This window comes from Eptatretus burgeri, chromosome 9, assembly GCF_056783735.1.
Source record: "Eptatretus burgeri isolate ZD-2024b chromosome 9, Ebu_testis_v1, whole genome shotgun sequence".
Lineage (NCBI taxonomy): Eukaryota > Metazoa > Chordata > Myxini > Myxiniformes > Myxinidae > Eptatretus > Eptatretus burgeri.
Window position 1 is genome coordinate 98,725,586 of NC_140969.1, and position 17,590 is coordinate 98,743,175.

Genomic DNA, 17,590 nt, shown 5'->3' on the forward strand with positions numbered 1-17,590 from the left:
AACTCTTTGCTCCTCAAAACGCAAAGAAATCTGAAAACGTACTCAGTAGGAGTTCCTCTTGTGTAGTTGCCCTCCGCAACGCAGCTCACCAGATGACGGGATTGGGGCAAAGCCTTCGGGGCTCCCACTATTTGATGATAGGAGGGAAACCATGGGGTAACCTTCTCGGGTCAGATTGCGGTTGTGTGTGCTGAGGTGTCGTCCACCAGACGGCGGTCTCCTTCGGTTAACCTGAGGCGGTCCCTTCGGGTGGGGGCCTGGAATATCCTATCCCGAAGAGAAGATGATCACCTGTCTTCGTTATAATCTGTGCTCAAGCGTTTTGAACATCGGTATTGCAGCACTCTCTGATGTTCGGAGACCGGAATGTGGCGGGATCATGGTGGGTGGTTGCACCTACTATTGGTCTGGTCACTCTGGTTACCATACCCAAGGAGTTGCTGTAACTGTGTCCAATAAGCTGACTCCAATGATATATAATTGAGGTAACCCTGGTCAACGAGCATATTATGAGACAAAGGATTGTTCACTCCTTGGGTGTCGTTTCTCTGGTCTCTGTATATGCTCCGACAGACGATTGCTCTCACCATGAAGGACGCATTCTATGCTGCGCTCGAGTCTGTGGTTGATCAGTGCTGGAGGCGAGATACTCTTCTGGTCTTGGGGTATTTCAATGCATCGACTGGAACTGATTGGGATGGCTCTGAAGCGTGTTTGTCCGCATGGGTCTGGAACTGTGAACCAGAAGAGCACGAAGTTCCTTGGCTTTTAAGGAAGTCATAGAGAGGGTGGCTGGTTCAAGTTCAGCGCCCACAGGCTCATCACTGGATTTGGTATTTCAACTCTGGTGGTGTGGCAAAGGAGATTGAGCATGTGCTCATTGATGGTTGCTGGAGGATGATCCAGAACTGCAGAGTCCACCGGAGTGTTCATTTCCTCACCATCAACCACAGGCTTGTGGTAGCAACTCTGAAGTTGAAGCTGAAATCCAGGAGAATGGTCCCATCCCAGCCAAGGCTGGATGTTGGCAACCTCAAGGATGAGAGGGTAGCTGAGGAGTTTGCGAACAGGCTGAGTGGGGATTTGGGGGGTCTGGGTGCTTTGTGGAGTGCTTTCAAGACCACCGTCCTTGATGTTGCCGTTGAATGTCTTGCAACTCACCGTAGTGCGAAGAAGTATTTTGTGTCTCAAGGTACACTGGATACCATTGACCATTGACCAGAGTCTCAGGGCCAGGCTTAATGGCAGAGCTGAGCAATTCAGGGAGTTGAGGCATAAAACTGTATGTGCGCTGAGGATGGACAAGGAGACCTATGTGCGAGGAATCTGTGAGGGGGTAGAGCTTGGCTTTTCAAACGTGGGGTCGCCGAGCAAATTTTGTGGGGTCACAGGTGTCCGCTTGCAGCGAAAAAAAATTGTCTATTTTTGATCGGTGTTCGCTTTTACGGGATGTAATATAAACGGCGCAACATGACGCTTGAATGGGATCCAGCCGATGCGCGGGCTCGCTGAAGGGCGGTTCATTTTGGTGGGAAATTAGTGGTTTGATCCACGGCCTCTCAGACTCAGACTCTGACTCTATCATTAACGTCTATTCATGTCTCCACGTACGACTCGAGACCTTATTTATGATGGCTGCACCGGCCAACAGCAAATCTCGAACGTTCTTACTAGGATAAATTTCTGGACCTTGGATTTTACTACGTGGTGGATCAAAGTGGGGCACAGAGGCCTCAGTGTGTGATTTGTTTTGAAATGCTTTCTACGGAGTCTATGAAACAAAATAAGTTGCAGAGGCATTTGACTACAAAACATGCGCCTTATCAGGATAAGGAGAGAGCGTTCTTTGAGAGGAAACTTCTTGCACTCAAGAATACGCGTCTTGACAGAGAGGGTACATGCCATCAGACCAATTCTCAGGCATTAGAGGCCTCATATCGAGTGTCGCTCCATGTTGCCAAGACTAAAAAGCCTCACTCCATTGCGGAAGAACTCGTGCTGCCATGTGCAAAGGACATGGTATCTCTGATGGTTGGGGAGGAAGTGGCGAAGAAACTGGCAGTTATACCCCTCTCTGACAACACCATCCAACGCAGAATTGAAGATATGTGTCTGGACGTAAAGGCTCAGGTCGTACAGAAGATCAAGGAATCGCCGTGGCACGCCATACAGTTGGACGAGTCCACTGATATCGCATCGTACACGCAACTCATCGTCTGGGTCCGCTTCATCAAGGCTGATAACTTTGTCGATGCGCCTCTGCTCATCAAACCATTGGAGGCCACCACCAAAGGCGAGGACATTTTTGGGAAATAGAGCAGTTTTATCGTGACCATGATCTGGACTTCGGAAAGTTGCTCGGTTCTACAACAGACGGCGTGCCAGCAATGTTGGGAGTGCCTTCTGGATTCAAGGCTTAATTGCTTGAGGTGGCTCCTCAGACCTCCATGGTACACTGCATGATTCAGCGAGAAGCGCTCTCCTCTCGTACTTTGCCAGAAACCTTGCAGAGCGTGCTCTCAGAAGTCGTAAAAATGGTGAATCACATCAAATCGAGCGCCCTCAACATGAGGTTATTCAGGCTATTCTGTCAGGAGATGGACGCCGACCATAAGAATTTACTATTCTACACTCAAGTCAGATGGTTATCTCGAGGAAACCTTCTTCTGTGTGTTTACGAGCTCAAAGATGAACTGAAGGAGTTCCTCTGCACACAAGAGAAAACGGCATGGGTAGCGTTGCTTGAGTCGGACTCTTAGCTGTCAGACCTGTGCTATCTCGTTGACATCTTTGAACGTCTCAATGTCCTCAACCGCTCCCTCCAAGGCAAAAACGCCAACCTCATGATTTTTCACGACAAAATGAGCGGATTTCTGGCGACTCTAAAATTACTGGCAGACAAAGCAGCTGTGAAGCGCTTCAGCCTTTTCCCCCGCGTCTGGTGGAGCATCTAACGACCTACCAGTATGATGATACTGAGCTCGACAGTCTTTCTGGGGAGGTAGCACGTCACCTTCGGTCGCCCATTGAACAGTTCGAGCACTATTTCCCTGAGCTGGATGTGCAGTCCTTTTCTGTGGTTCGGGACCCTTTCACGGCTCCACTGGACTCGATTGCCGATGAAGATGATACAGCACAGGAAGAGCTTGTACAGCTCCAGCAGGATTCAGGAGCACAGGTTCTTGCACGGACGAATTCGTTGTCGACATTCTGGTGCAAAATGCTGCCGTCGTACCCGACCCTGTCACGGCGCGCCATTAAGGTTCTCATGCCATATCCTTCATCATACTTTTGTGAGCAGTCGTTCTCCACCATGGTGGTGATTAAAACAAAGTACAGAAATCGCCGAGAAATGGAGCATGATATGATCCTGGCATTGTCATCTACTTCTCCACGAACAGAGAAGTTGGTTTCTGAAAAACAGGCTCATCCTTCTCACTGATATATCTAAATGTCATTCGGACTAAACTTCTGAAACATTCAACTGTACTATTTGGATACTGTCAGCTATTCTCCGTTTACTTGTCTATGAAAACATGTTCTTGCGTCATATGAAATCTTATCTTGTATATTATGAATTGGGTTTTGAATCTTTTGGGTCGCGCGATGTAGAGAGGTTCTGAAATTGGGTCGCCACGAAAAAAAAAGTTTGAAAACCACTGGGGTAGAGCATCACCTGTGGTCAAGTGATTCTCATTCTGCTTACGGGGGGATTTGTGCATTGCATTCCTCCAAGCCTGTCCTTCGGTGTACTGCAGCTAGAGCAGATTATGGGGGGCTCTTGGCGGAGGAGAAGGAGAAGAAGAAGTTATCAGGATTTTTGAAAAAGGTCTTCAGCAATTAATAAATTTGTTGATAGTGTTACAAATTTGGAATTCGATTGCACACAACATACAGGTTCCTTTAGTCAGCTATGTCGATAAGTGCTTGTTCCCTAGATAGCTCACCTTCCATTGTTTAAATGCTCAGAAATCGATTTCATAGTTAGGGAGCGAACAATGGAGACGTCCCTCCCCCTCTTCTGCGAAGAGTAAGAAGAGCCCTTCGGTCCCGTGATTCATGACGTCAACAACTCCCTCCCACCCGTGATTGAGCGGGGATGGATCACGAGGGCATGAGTCACGCCGGGCGCGGGGGAGGGGGCGGAGAAGGATAAAGAGGAGATCCTTTCTTTGTTCGTGTTGGAAGGGGAGTTGGGCTGCGTCGTTCAGCAGACCTTCGGGTCCTGTTTGGCTTGGGTTAGGGTTGAGGCCTTCGGAAGCTTTTTGCTTCTGCAGAGGAGTTGTTCAGCAGAGCTTCGGGTCCTGCTTGGCTCGGTAGGCTTTTTGCTTTGAGCCGTTTTGTTTGGAAGAAAGTTGAGCCGGTTGCTCGGCTCGAGCTGCGAATGGTGGCTTCTTCTTCTTCTTGGTTCGTGGAGCTCTTTGTTCTCCGTTTGGTTCCCGGCTTGGTGCGACTCATCGAACTCATCTTGGAGGTGGTTCCTCGGGGAAGCGACGCATCGACGGGAAGGATCAGCGGCTCCTCTCACCAGCACGTGTTGAGAAGCGCGGGAGGATTCGTTGGAGCTTGGGAAGGATCGCGGCTCACGGCGATTGGGTCCAGCTCACTCTCGCTGGAGCCCGGGTCCGAACAACTTGAAGACCACACAAGGTGGAGAGGTTCGAGATAGGTTCTGGGTTTCAGCTCACCTGTCCTCCGAGATGGAGCTCGTTATTAAAGGCCTCAGCCACCATTACTTGGGTGTGTGCGTACGTGTGTCCATGTGCCCGTCTAATAAGTAGGAAATTGTGAAGTGCTTTGTGTGCTGTACATCTTTGCATTGCATTTCGTATAGTCGGAATAGTTCTGCTCTTACGTGCTTCCCTAGTTCCCCATTATTTTAATAAATACCCCAATTGTTAAATGTTTTCAGCTCGTCGCGTCGATTCTTTCATTGACTGAGCATTTCGTGTGTTGGAAGTTCGAAAGCCGTTGGTTTGCCGTATAAGGGGGACATTTGGACCGACTGTTCTTGGCGATTAAGCCACTCGGAATCTCGCACGGGACAAGCTCGTCTCGGCGGTTTGTTCCGTACGAGTTCCGTCGAGGGTGGAATACCCCGGTAGTTGGATCACGTGGGTATTTAGGTACATTGGAGATTGGCAATCGACCCTACCCCACGTGATCTGCCCATTGGCGTATTTCAGTTCTTGTACAAGGACCCGTCGACTCGGAGTTATCCGGGCGGCGATCTATATTCCGGGCGATCGGTCGGGCCGACTCGACTTGCTGGGCTGACTCGACTTGTCAGAGCAGTCGGTTCGCGGCCGACCCTGGCACCTTAACAATATTCTGACCAAGTACCAATTTTTATTGTTTGATATTTGATCTTCTGTCTGCCTGATCTTGTTTCCCTCATGTTTTGTGAAACTTTGACTTTTTAGACGATGGATAATAAAGAATGCAGCGAAACAAAAGATGGAGTGGAGAAACGATCTGAAGATGTTCAATTTGTTTCGGTAAATGTATGGATCATCTTCTGCTTCTTCTTCCTTTTCTAGTAGTACTGCTATTGTGTGGATTCAACCTTGTATAATTGTGGTTCAATTTCTCCCCACAATCGTTCGTCCTTTTGCAGCTGATGAGTTATCTTGGGTCATTGTTGGGTCGTGCAACCTTTTTACTACTCGTTTATTTAATTTGTTTGTTGTTGGGTTTTTTTTTTTTTTGGATGCAATTTCCTTCAGGAGCGTTGGGGGCCTCCTGTTTTGGCGTACATTGACTTGTCACACTGTGAAGACGATGCAGAACCAGCAAGCACTTCTTGCTCGGCTGTGAGTAAGCATTTTTGAGTGGTGATTTGAGTTTTTCAATTCAAAAGCAATGTTTCCAAATCGTGGATAATTTGTTACACACGGTCCCCGTCATATTGTTTGTCGATGCTTTTTGTCACCTGTTTTTACAGCGCGTGCACTGTATACAATTGCACCGAGTTTGAAATGTCCCCGCCGGCGTCTACCACGTCTCCCACGTCTCCGGTGTCCCCCGTGTCCCCCGTCCCCCCCCCCCCACGTGCCTCAATACAGCCAATGACGGCCGTCCGGTAGATGCAGTGTGTAACCTCGACGGAAATGGCGACAATGGATGGAAATACCTGAGTATTTCAATGGAAATTTGTGAAACTAATGTTATACATGTGAAAACCATTTAATTAATTGCTTGACTGAAAATAACGAAGAAATGCGCCCCTCATGTACGAACGAACGAATGAAAGACGTCATTTCCGCCCACCATCGCATTTCGCGCCGAATGCTGAAAGCTAAGTTCTTCTTATGCTATCATTCTTTTGTGGCCTCCTGCCACGCTGTATCGAACGATTTCATTCCTTCTGTTGTGTATGTATATGTATATATATATATATATATATATATATATATATATATATATATATATATATATATATATATATATATATATATATATATATATATATATATACTTATCACAATAATAACAAGATTTTTACATTTCAAATATTAAGTACGCTTTTTAATTGTTTTTCAACTGAAAAAGCATAAATTGCATATTTTAACATTATATTAGTGTACTCATTTGCTTCACCACACGCGCTGTATTGAAGGATTTCACTTGTTTTTGTTGCATTTGGGCAATTCCATATGAATATCAACCAGAGGGGTATTTTTGAAAATTGCATGAATATAGTGTTTTGTTTGCTATCGTCGTCCAGCAAATATAATGTAGTTTATGAATTAATGTGGTTTAATCTTAAAACTTCCACATTAGGAGTGGAAAAGACAAATTGTCATGGAAGGATAATCAATATTTTCCCAAAGCGGATCCATCAATGCATCAAATGTTGTTGAATTCTTATTTCGTGGACATAGTAAGTTTAAAAAATATATATATATATATATATATATATATATATATATATATATATATATATATATATATATATATATATATATATATATATATATATATATATATATATATATACATTTAATCAGATTTTTACATTTAAAAAAAAAATCTGTCGGAATTTAAAGTTAGGTGGTGCGCCAGTTGTCAGTCCGTTACCAGTTCGACGAACGCATTAAGTTTTCCCACACAACGAGAAATTGTGGCAAAAATATATTTTTAAATCAAACATTCTCTGCATCCACAACATGCTGACTCCAAATATAGCAGTATAATCTCGTTTCTATTATTCTCAAAAGAATTAAGGTAATGAGGTGTCTGTATTCATACTTTTAATTTAAGTGTTTTTTTTTAATTGTTTTTTTTATTTTTAAGCACATTGAAACCTATGCTGTCAATATGCAATTTGTGTGTAGGGACATGTTGTATTAACAGCCCAAGGTGTTGAAGGATGGGGCCTGTATTTGAGGTAAACATCTTTCATTGAGAGATTTCTTTTTTCATTGCACTATATGACCTCGGCAGTGATGTTAATCAGTGTTTGACATGTACTTGTAATTGCCCAGGTTTTGTAACCTTTTCATGTACATGCAATCCCCTACTTACGGACGTTTGAGCTATGAATGTATGATGTCATTGGTCACGTGTATTTAACCCTCGGAAAAAAAACAAAAAAACATGGATCCGACTTGTGAACAATTTGACTTGAGAACGGTCCGGGAACCGAACCCGTTGGTTCTGTTCTGTTTTTGCGGATGGCAGTTTGGCTGCCGGGTAGCTATCATTTATTGGAAGTGCGATGGTGCCCCTCTACCGGTACACTGGTACTCATTTCATCGGCCTCGGAAGGATGACAGGCCGAGTCAACCCCACTTGGTACCAATTCAGCAGCCAATGGGGTTCAAATCCAGGACCCGAGGATCCTAAGCCAGCCACCCAAGCTGCTAAGCCAAGAACTCATTGGTCAGTCGGGGGCTTACTGTACTTTGTATCGCTTTAGTTTATTAGAAAATTTTTATGACTATTAGCCCATTTTTGGGGTGTGTAATTTTGTGTCGAATCATTTTTTAAAAGAAGTAAGTGTTTTTTTGTTGTTTTTTTTCAGTGTATAAAGATGCCACTTACTGCAGCTGAAAATCAGCATAAGTACCGTGAACACCTGAAGGGAAAGCATGAAGAAATAAAGGGAAAGGACAGACTCCATAAGATACGTGCAAGAAGTGCGCTGAGTAAGAAGGAACAGTAACTTCTTAAAGCAAAAAAACCGTGTCTATAAAACAGAAGAAAGAGGCAGGACTGGCAAACACCCTCTGATTACAGGAAAACTCCTTTTCGCTTTGGTCAGTCCTGGGGTAAAACGCGCAATTAAGTTGAGGGTGTTTTCAACAGTTACACACCACAGAAGCAGAAAACCCGACTCGTCGAGTTTTCCAAAACAGCAGGAGTTGATGTGGAGGGCGAAGGAATGAGGCCCCAAAAAGGAGCAGTATTGCCGTTGCATGATGAGAGAGAGGTAGAGAAATTCTACACTGACCATAAGGTATCCATGGCATCACCAGGGAATAAGTCACCAGGGATCAAGGATTTTGTTATTGTCAGAAATGATGGCAAGAAATCAAAGCTTCATAAGCGTTGCATGGTCATCATGACTTTGAAGGAGGCATTTGGCTTGTTTTGTGATCAGTGCCCTGGGGTCAAGATGAGGTTTTTGAAATTTGCTGACCTGAGATCACCACATGTCCTCCTGCAGAAGGACACCCCCTCTCAATGTGTGCGTGTGTAAATTACATGAAAATGTACGCCTTATGCTGAAAAGTTTACTTGACCAAACTGAATTTCGATATTTCATTAAACAAATAGTTTGTGACCAGGAGGCTGAGGAACTGCATACTTGGCAATTGTTCTCATTGCTCAAAAGCTGATCGATTCCTTGATTCCGAATTGTAAAATTGCTTGTGAGAAATGTGGCCTGGGGTAAGTGGATGTTGAGAGGGGTAGAGAGAAAACTGTGAAGGTAGAGGTCGAAGAAACTGTTCTTGACTGCTTTGATGAACTCAAACATTTAACTGATTAATTCTGAGACCACACCTTTGTGAAAAGGAAGCAGCAGAGTTTTGTTTGTTTTGTTTTTTTTTCAAAATTTTGACAGAGGGCTCAGCATTCATTGGCTGATGATGAAATAGTCCTGATTCAGGTCGACTTTGCTGAAAATTATGCGTTGAAGGAACAGGATGAAATCCAGTCGGCCCATTGGGCGAGCAAGAAAATTGCTGCTTTTACAGCGGTGGCTTGGTACCAAAAAAGCTGATCTTGGGGGGGGGGGGGGGGAAGAAGTAATTTGCTCTGGCAACAGATTACTTTGGACATGACAAGTATGCAGTACATCCCTTAAAAAAAAAAAAAATTTAACAATTTTTGAACATCTCAAGGAACAAGTGAATTTAAACAAAGGCGCATTTCTTTTCAGATGGTGCTGCCAGCCAGTTTAAGCAGAAATATCTATTTTGCAACCTCGACTCACTTAAAAGGGATGGCATCACTGCACACTGGCACTTTTATTGCCACATCACATGGTAAGGCTGCAGTTGATGGGGTAGGTGGGAAGGTTAAAAGGATGGCTTGGCTGGAGGTGCTGTCCAGGCAGAAAATGCAGCAGAATTGGTCACGTTTGTTAATAGCAAGACCACTAAAATAAATGCCCTACATTTTTCTGCGTCTGCTATTTCTCAAGACGAGCAAGAGCTTGATGAAAAGTTGAGCAAATTACTGGCTGTTGCTGGAACTCAAAAGCTGCAATCTGTCTTGGCAGTTGTTGTCAATAAAATTTTGTTTGTAAAATATTCAGAATGCATCGTGAGAGCGTCACTTTATTAATGCCCCTGATTCTAGTGCCACCAGTCATGAAGCATCTGGCAATGTTGGAGATGTCTGTTGCACGTGGCCAGGATTTACAGTTCTTCGAGAAAGTCTACAACCCCTTTCAAAAATTTCACCTTTTGTTGCCTTGCAGCCTGAAAATAAATTGCATTAAATCAGACTTTTTCTACCTTTATTTACACGATGTAACCCACAACTTCCAAGTGAAAAACAAATTCTACAAATTTCAGAGAATTAATTAAATATACAAAACTAGAACATCTTGGTTGGATAAATGTCCACCCCCCCTTATAATAGCAATTGTAAATTAGCTCAGGTGTAACCAATCATCTTAAAAATCACACACCAAGTTAAATGGCCTCCACCTGTGTCAAATTCTGCTGATGCTGATTATTTCAGAGTAAAAATCAACTTCCTGTCGGTTTCCTCTGCTGGGTAGTGCATTTTACAGCAAAGACTCAACTATGGGAACTAAGGAGCTTTCAAAAGACTTCAGGATAAAGTTACGAATAAGCACAGATCAGGGGATGTGTGCAGAAATATTTCTGAGGCCTTGAATATCCCTTGGAGCACAGTCAAAACTATTATTATCCCGCCCCCCGGAGGGAGGGAGCAGAATATTGTAATCGTCCGGTTTGTTTGTCTGTCTGTTAGCAACGTTACGGAAAAACGGCTTTAGCAAACACTATCAAATTTAATCCACAGGTGGGCAATGACCCTTGGACGACCCCATTATCTTTTGGGTCCAATTGGATCAAACATCAAGGTCGAGGTCACGAAAATATCAAAATCGTTTTTCACTTATAACTTCCTCAAAAATGATCTGATTTACTTCAAACTAAGCTTATGGTGAACCTTTCTATTTGTCACTTGTAATCCTACCCATTCCTACGGTGAAAAATGCATATTTGTGAAGATCGGGAGGGTCCGAAGTTTTGGGGGTCATGGTCATCGGTCAAAATTACAAATTTTCCATGAAAACTAAAACATGGTTACAAAAATACGACTTTACGGGAAAACGGCTGGCTCAAACACTGTCAAATTTTATCCACAGATGGGTAATGAACCTCGGACGACCCCATTAACTTTTGTATCCAATTAGGTCAAAGGTCAAGGTCGGGTCACGAAAAGGTCAAAATCATTTTACAGTCATAACTTCGTCAAAAATGGTTTAATTGACTTCAAACTAAGACTAAAATATTCCTTATTCTATTCCTTGTAATCAACATTCAGGTTAAGAAAAAAAAAACGTTTTTACAGCCATTTTTCCATGCTGTGCAGGGATTGGGCTTTTTCTTGAGGCAATGTTTTATGGCTGGATGCCCTTCCTGACGCCAACCCTGGTCGCCTCTTACGACACACAGGGATATGGTACACCTAATCTAACCGGGGCATCCACCGGGACCAGTACACTGGTACTCATTTCACCGACCTCGGAAGGATGACAGGCTGAGTCAACCCCCTGGTGTTAATTCAGCAGCCAACGGGGCTTGAACTCAGGACCCTGGGATCCCAAGCCACCACCCTAACCACTAAGCCAACACCAGGCTACAACATTCAGGTTAAGGATGTATCAAATTTAAATTTGATCCCCAAAATAACTTTATGCCTTAAATGGGTGGGATTTGTTGTGCCTGGCACCACTTGTTAAGGGGAAGGCATATGGTACCACCAAGACCCTGCCGAGATCGGGCCGTCCCTCTAAACTGGATGACCAAGCAAGGAGGAGACTGATCAGAGAGGCCAATGGCAACTTTGAAAGAACTTCAGGCCTTTATGACAGAGACTGGTCACTGTGTGCATGTGACAATATCCCAAGCACTCCACAAGTCTGACCTGTATGGTAGGGTTGCAAGAAGGAAGCCATTACTCAAAAAAGCCCACCTTGAATTCCATTTGAGGGATGCAAAAAACTCCTCCTAGTACTGCAGCATAGCAAACCAATTGTTCCACTTTTCATAAAAGCACCAAAATTGGTACATATGTTGACTAATGTATTCTGAACAATTCTGGATATGGAGCCACTCGAGATTTTGCCATGGTCAGCTTTGACCAGCTGACCTTGCAGAAGATGACCAGCTTCCCAAGGACTTCAAAGACTGGTGCCATGAGAAAGAGAACAGCTCTCCCCAGTTTTTGTACTGGGCAACAGTCCTGGATCTGGAGCTCTCCAGTCTAATCTCCGTGCGATCTCTGAGAGAGGGAGATTTCATCATGCACCTGGATGCTCTCTCACTGAGATAGTCCCATGGTTCTTCGCGCTGGACCATATAAACTATGCCCGGTGGATACCGGTCCATCTGCGTGACATGGCAGAACTTCCACAACAGCACCCAGAGATCTACAATGAGTTCAAGGTAGGCCACTTCACAGTGCAAAAGACCAAGAGGGCATTCTCAGCAATTCCTCTTGACCAAGCGCATGAACAAAACAATGCCCGTGTCAAGGGTGACGGAGGTGCCGTTGGCCTGATGGACAATCCCAGTGCTCTGAGGCGCTGGATGGTGGCCGGACCCGAGGTGGCCAGAGTGATCATGGAGTTTGAGGAGGCGAACATGCATCCAAATGCCAATGAGGAGACACGTCACCATGAAGAAAATACTGGCTCATAACATTTGAATACGCCTTTTCATGGTCAATTTACTGAATTTTACACTTTCCTTATATCTACCACCAATACAATAAGAAAATAAGAGCATGTAGCCAATTTCGCTAAAGTAGAATGGCGGCCACTTTGGAAAATGGTCTCCGAAGCTGACCAAGGCACAATCTCGGGTGGCTCCATATCTAGTATTGTTGGGAATACATTGTTCTACATGTGTACCAATTTTGGTGCTTTTATGCAAATTTGAACAATTGATCTGAAATATCAGACTATGCTGCAGGACTATCCGGAGATTCTGATGCCTTGTGGCAAAAAGTTTGTGGTCTGACAAAACCAAGATGGAACTTTTTGGCCTAAATGCAAAACATTATGTTTGGCGCAAACTCAACACAGCACATCACCCAAAGAAGACCATCCTCACTGTGAAGCATGGTCATGGCAGCATCGTGTTATGGAGATGCTTCTCATGAGCAGGGACTGGGGCTTTTTCCGGGATAGAAGGGAAAATGTATGGAGCAAAATACAGAAAAATCCGAGAGGAAAACCTGCTACCCTCTGCAAGAATGCTGAAATTGGGACGGAAGTTCACCTTTCAGCGTGACAACGACCCGAAGCACACAGCCAAAGCTACACTGGAGTGGCAAAGAAACAAAAAGAAAATGTCCTTGAGTGGCCCAGTCAGAGCCCCGACTTAAATTGCTGTCCATCAACGCTCCCCATGCAACTTGACTGAGCTTGAACAGTTTTGTCCAGAAGAATGGGCAAATATTGCACAATCAAGGTGTGCAAAGTTTGTAGAGACCTATCCCAACAGACTCACAGCTGTAATTGCTGTCAAAGGTGCTTCCACCAAGCACTTACATTGGGTGGGGGGTGGACACTTATCCAACAATGATATTCTAGTTTTCTATGTTTAATTAATCTTCTGAAATTTATAGAATTTATTTTTCATTTGGAAGTTGTGGGTTCTGATGTGGAAAAAGATCTCATTTGATGTAATTTAATTCCAGGCTACAAGGCAACAAAAGGTGAAGGTTTTGAAAGTTAGAAAGAGGTTGTAGACTTTTCTGTTGGCACTGTAGCTGGCCATATGGATCTCGATGTTGAAAGCTACTGTGCTTAATATAATGATGACCAGGTTCTTATTCCATTCCTTCATCCATTGGGTCCATACTCTGTACAGAGTGTGGGTGCTGCCGAAGCAGTCTCATGCGCTATAGAGCACAATCCTGAACAGGTCGCCACTCCAATGCAGGATACTCAAAATGGCTCGATCATCCCAGCAAGCTGCAACTCATTTTGCCAACCTCGGAAGGATGACAGGCTGAGTCAACCCCACCTTGGATTAATTAAACAGCCGACTGAGTATTATTTGAACTCTGGACCCGAGGATAGGAGGAAAAGCATGGGGTAAACTTATTGGGTCAGGTTGCGGTGGTGTGTGACTGTGTTCTCCTTGGGTTCACCTAAGGTGGTCCCTTCAGGTGTGTGCCTGGAATGTCCTATCCCAAAGAGAGGATGATCACCTGTCTCTGTTATCATCTGAGCTCAAGCATTTGAACATCAGTTTTTATTTGTTGTTGTATGCATTGTCGAGGCTCGTATGACCGCTAACACGTGTAAAGGAAACAAGGGGGCAGGAGACGGGGGTCTGGAGAGGGAAGGACAAAACTGAGTATTACAGCGCACTCTGAGGTTTGAAGACCGGATCGTGGGGAGATCATGGTGTGTGGTAATATCTACTATTGGTCTGGTCACTGATGGTTACCATGCCCAAGGACTTGCTGCAGCTGTGTCCAATAAGCTGACTCCCATGATAATTGAGGTCACACCGGTCAACGAGCGTATTACACTGGGCTGCATTTGAAATATTTTTCTCAACGGTTCTTGTACGTTTAACCTCCGCCATCGAAGATGGACGGAGGTTACTGTTTTCACCCCTTTCTGTTTGTTTGTTTGTTTGTTTGTGAACAGTATTACGGAAAAACTCCTCGACGGATTTCGACGAAACTTGGTGGGGGGGAGGGGGGTTAGGTATGGTCCAAGGATCATGCCATGAGATTTTGGACTTGGTCCAAAATCCAATATAGCCGCTATGGTGGCCATTTTGAAAAAATATTTCAATTTTTTCTTTTTGCATTTCAACATGTTTTAAGTGGTTTCCAAACCGGAAACGAGGAAATGCCCCCCCCCCCAAAAAAAAATTGGAACATTTTGCAACTTTTTTTTCAACAAAATTTAGATTTTTTTTTTTTCATTTCTACATGTTTTTAGTGATTTCCAACAAAAAACATGCCAAAATTATAATTGCGGCTGATTTTGGAACTTCAGGTGGATATACCCACATAAAATCAATTTCTGTCTCAAGGAATCTAGTTATGATGAATGAATTGAGTATGTAAAAGTTAAAAGTAAAAGGGAAAGTTGCGAACTATAACTCTGTGAGCACTGTTGACGTCAAATTGAATGAATGGGATATCAGGTTCACTTGAGTGACCTTGCAGTATTGGTGGCGGAGGTTTTGCACTCTACTGAGTTGTCCCCCTCTAGTTTTAATGTTGAATTTCACATTAACGGTACTTGTGTGTCATTATATGTAGAGTTTGTACATTTTCAGTAGATGTAAGTCTGATTTTGAATTTAAAAAAATGCTAATTAAAAAAACAAGAATTTTGATTATTTTTTTTCCTTAAAATTGAGATAGCATCATAAAAACGTGACCTGATTGAGCGAAATGAGATACATTTCTGAATTCAGCATGCAAAAAACATATGCAGGCCGTTGAGAAAACCTAGACCTCTGAAATAACGCAGACCAGTGTTATGAGGCGAAGGATTCGTCACTCTTTGGGTGTCATTTCTCTGGTCTCTGTGCATGCTCCGACTGAGGCGAGAGATCTCACTCTAAAGGACACATTCTATGCCGTGCTTGAGTCTGTGGTTGATCGGTGCCCCAGGCGAAATACTTTTCTAGTCTTGGAAGGATTGCACTGCATCGACTGGCACAGATCGGGATGGTTATGAGACGTGTTGGTCCCCATGGGTCTGGAACTGTGAACCAGAATGGCACCAAGTTCGTTCATTTTGCAAGAAGTTGTGGACTTAGCGTGGCTGGATCATGGTTTCAGCACCCACAGGCTCATTGCTGGACTTGGTATTCCAATGCTGGCGGTGTGGCAAAGGAGACTGACCACGTGCTCATTGATGGTCACTGGAAGATGATCCAGAACTGCAGGATCTACCGGAGTGCTCAGTTCCTCAATACTGACCACAGGTTTGTTGAAGAAACTCTGAAGTTTCAGCTTAAATCTGGGATAATGTTCACAACCCAGCCGAGGCTGGATTTTGGCAAGCTCAATGATGAGAGGGTAGCTGAGGAGTTTGCGAACAGGCTGAGTGGGGATTCAGAGGGTCTGGATGCTTTGGCAAATCCTGAAGAGTTGTGGAGTGCCTTCAAGACCACCGTCCTTGATGTTGCCGGTGGATGTCTTGAACTCACCGGAGGGCGAAGAAGAATTTTGTCTCGCAAGGGACACGGGACACGGGACACGGGATACCATTAACCAGTGTCATAGGGCCAGGCTGAATGGCAGAGCTGAGCTGTTCAGGGAGCTGAGGTGTAAAACTGTACCTGCAGTTAGGGTGGACCAGGAGGCCTATGTGTGAGGAATCTGTGAGGGTGTAGACCTGTTGTCAGGTGATTCTCATCCTGCTTACAGGGGAATTTGTGCATTGCGTTCTTCCAAGCCCCGTCCCTCGTTGAACTGAGGTTAGAGCAGAGGGTGGTAGGCTCTTGACAGAGGAGTCCGATATGAAGGCCCGCTGGGCTGGTTACTTTGAGTGGCTGTGCCAGGCTGATCCACCAGCTGTTGAGTTGAATGTCAGGGGTGTTACAATCCCTGTTGCTGACCCTCCAATCAACTGTGCTCCACCTTCGTTTGTGGAAACACAGGCTGCAGTGAACCGTTTGAAATGGGGTAAAGCTGCTGGGATCTGTGGCATCCATGTTGAACTTCTCAAGGCTGGTGGAAATGCTGTACTCGTGTCGTCGCATGCAGTTCTCTGCTCTGCTTGGAACACAAATCATTCCAATTGACTGGAAGAGGGGCCTTGTTGTCCCTTTCTGGAAAGGGAAGGGTGATCATCAAGACTGCAACAACTACCGAGGGGTGACGCTGCTCCCAGTGCTGGGCATGGTTGTTTGTTCTGGGCACTGGAGCTCAAGCAGATGGTGGTGAACCCTATGAATAATTATCTGAGCAGTCAGGTTTTACCCCAAAGAGGTCAACGATTGACCGTATCCTTGCTTTTCGGGTCCTCACCGAACGCAGGTGAAAGTTTCGGCAGGGGCTGCTTGCAACCTATGTTGATCTCTGTAAAGTGTTTGATTTATTGAATCTCGATGCCCTCTGGAGGATTTGAGGTCTTCGTGGGGTGCCACCAAAACTGATCAATCTGATGTCTGAAATCGACTCTGGTACTGAGGGCTGTGAGATGTGGTGGTTCCATGTCTGACTTATTTCCAGTTCTCACTGGAGTTCGTCAGGGGTGTGTACTGGCTCCCACACTTTTCAGAACTTGTATGGACTAGATTCTGGTGAGGATGTTTGGAGAGATCAAGCTGGGAATGTCAAGATCTCTGACCTTGATTTCACAGACTATGCAGTCATCTTTGCAAAGACTCTAGATATCCTTTTGGGGGCCCTTGAGGTGCTGAATGAGGAGTCTGAGCCGCTGGGATTATGGGTTTCTTGGGTCAAAACTAAGATCCAGGCTTTCAATGACATCATGGATGCTGCTATCTTATCTGTACCTGTTTGTGGTGAGGATGTTGAGGTCGTGGAGAGATTGAATTTCCTTGGCAGTGATATTCAAGTCTCCACTGGCTGTGAGCCAGAAGTCAATAGACATCTGTGTCAGGTCTGGGGAGTCATTGATTGACTGGATCATGGGGTGTGGCGCTGTTGGTGCCTGTGCGGGAGGACAAAAGTCCAAGTCTTCAGGTCCATGGTGCTTCCAGTCTTGCTCTATGGATGTGTGACTTCGACTCTGACGAGGGATCTGAGATGGAGACATGATTCCTTTGGTACCAGTCCCTTCAGAGAATCCTTGGCGATCGCTGGTCGGACTTTGTCTCCAACGAGCGGTTGCTGAGAGAGTCTCAAATTTGATTTGTTACCTGCATTGT

General features: G+C 44.7%; 1 protein-coding gene across 14 annotated transcripts in view; it reads left to right on the plus strand.

The window, feature by feature from the left end:
- The window catches only part of ZNF451 (zinc finger protein 451), a 111,897-nt gene that overhangs the window by 12,286 nt on the left and 82,021 nt on the right, over window positions 1-17,590 (plus strand). For 8 of the 14 annotated variants that reach the window (XR_015061936.1, XM_085896312.1, XM_085896301.1 and 5 more), the window contains 2 exons: window positions 5,424-5,504; window positions 5,727-5,813. Coding sequence is in view for 13 of the 14 variants with exons in the window: in XM_085896312.1 (XP_085752438.1) it covers window positions 5,424-5,504; window positions 5,727-5,813 (168 nt within the window). In the remaining variant the exon portion in view is untranslated. The remainder of the gene's footprint in view (window positions 1-5,423; window positions 5,505-5,726; window positions 5,814-17,590) is intronic. The other 6 variants (XM_085896313.1, XM_085896302.1, XM_085896306.1 and 3 more) reach the window with 1 other exon arrangement.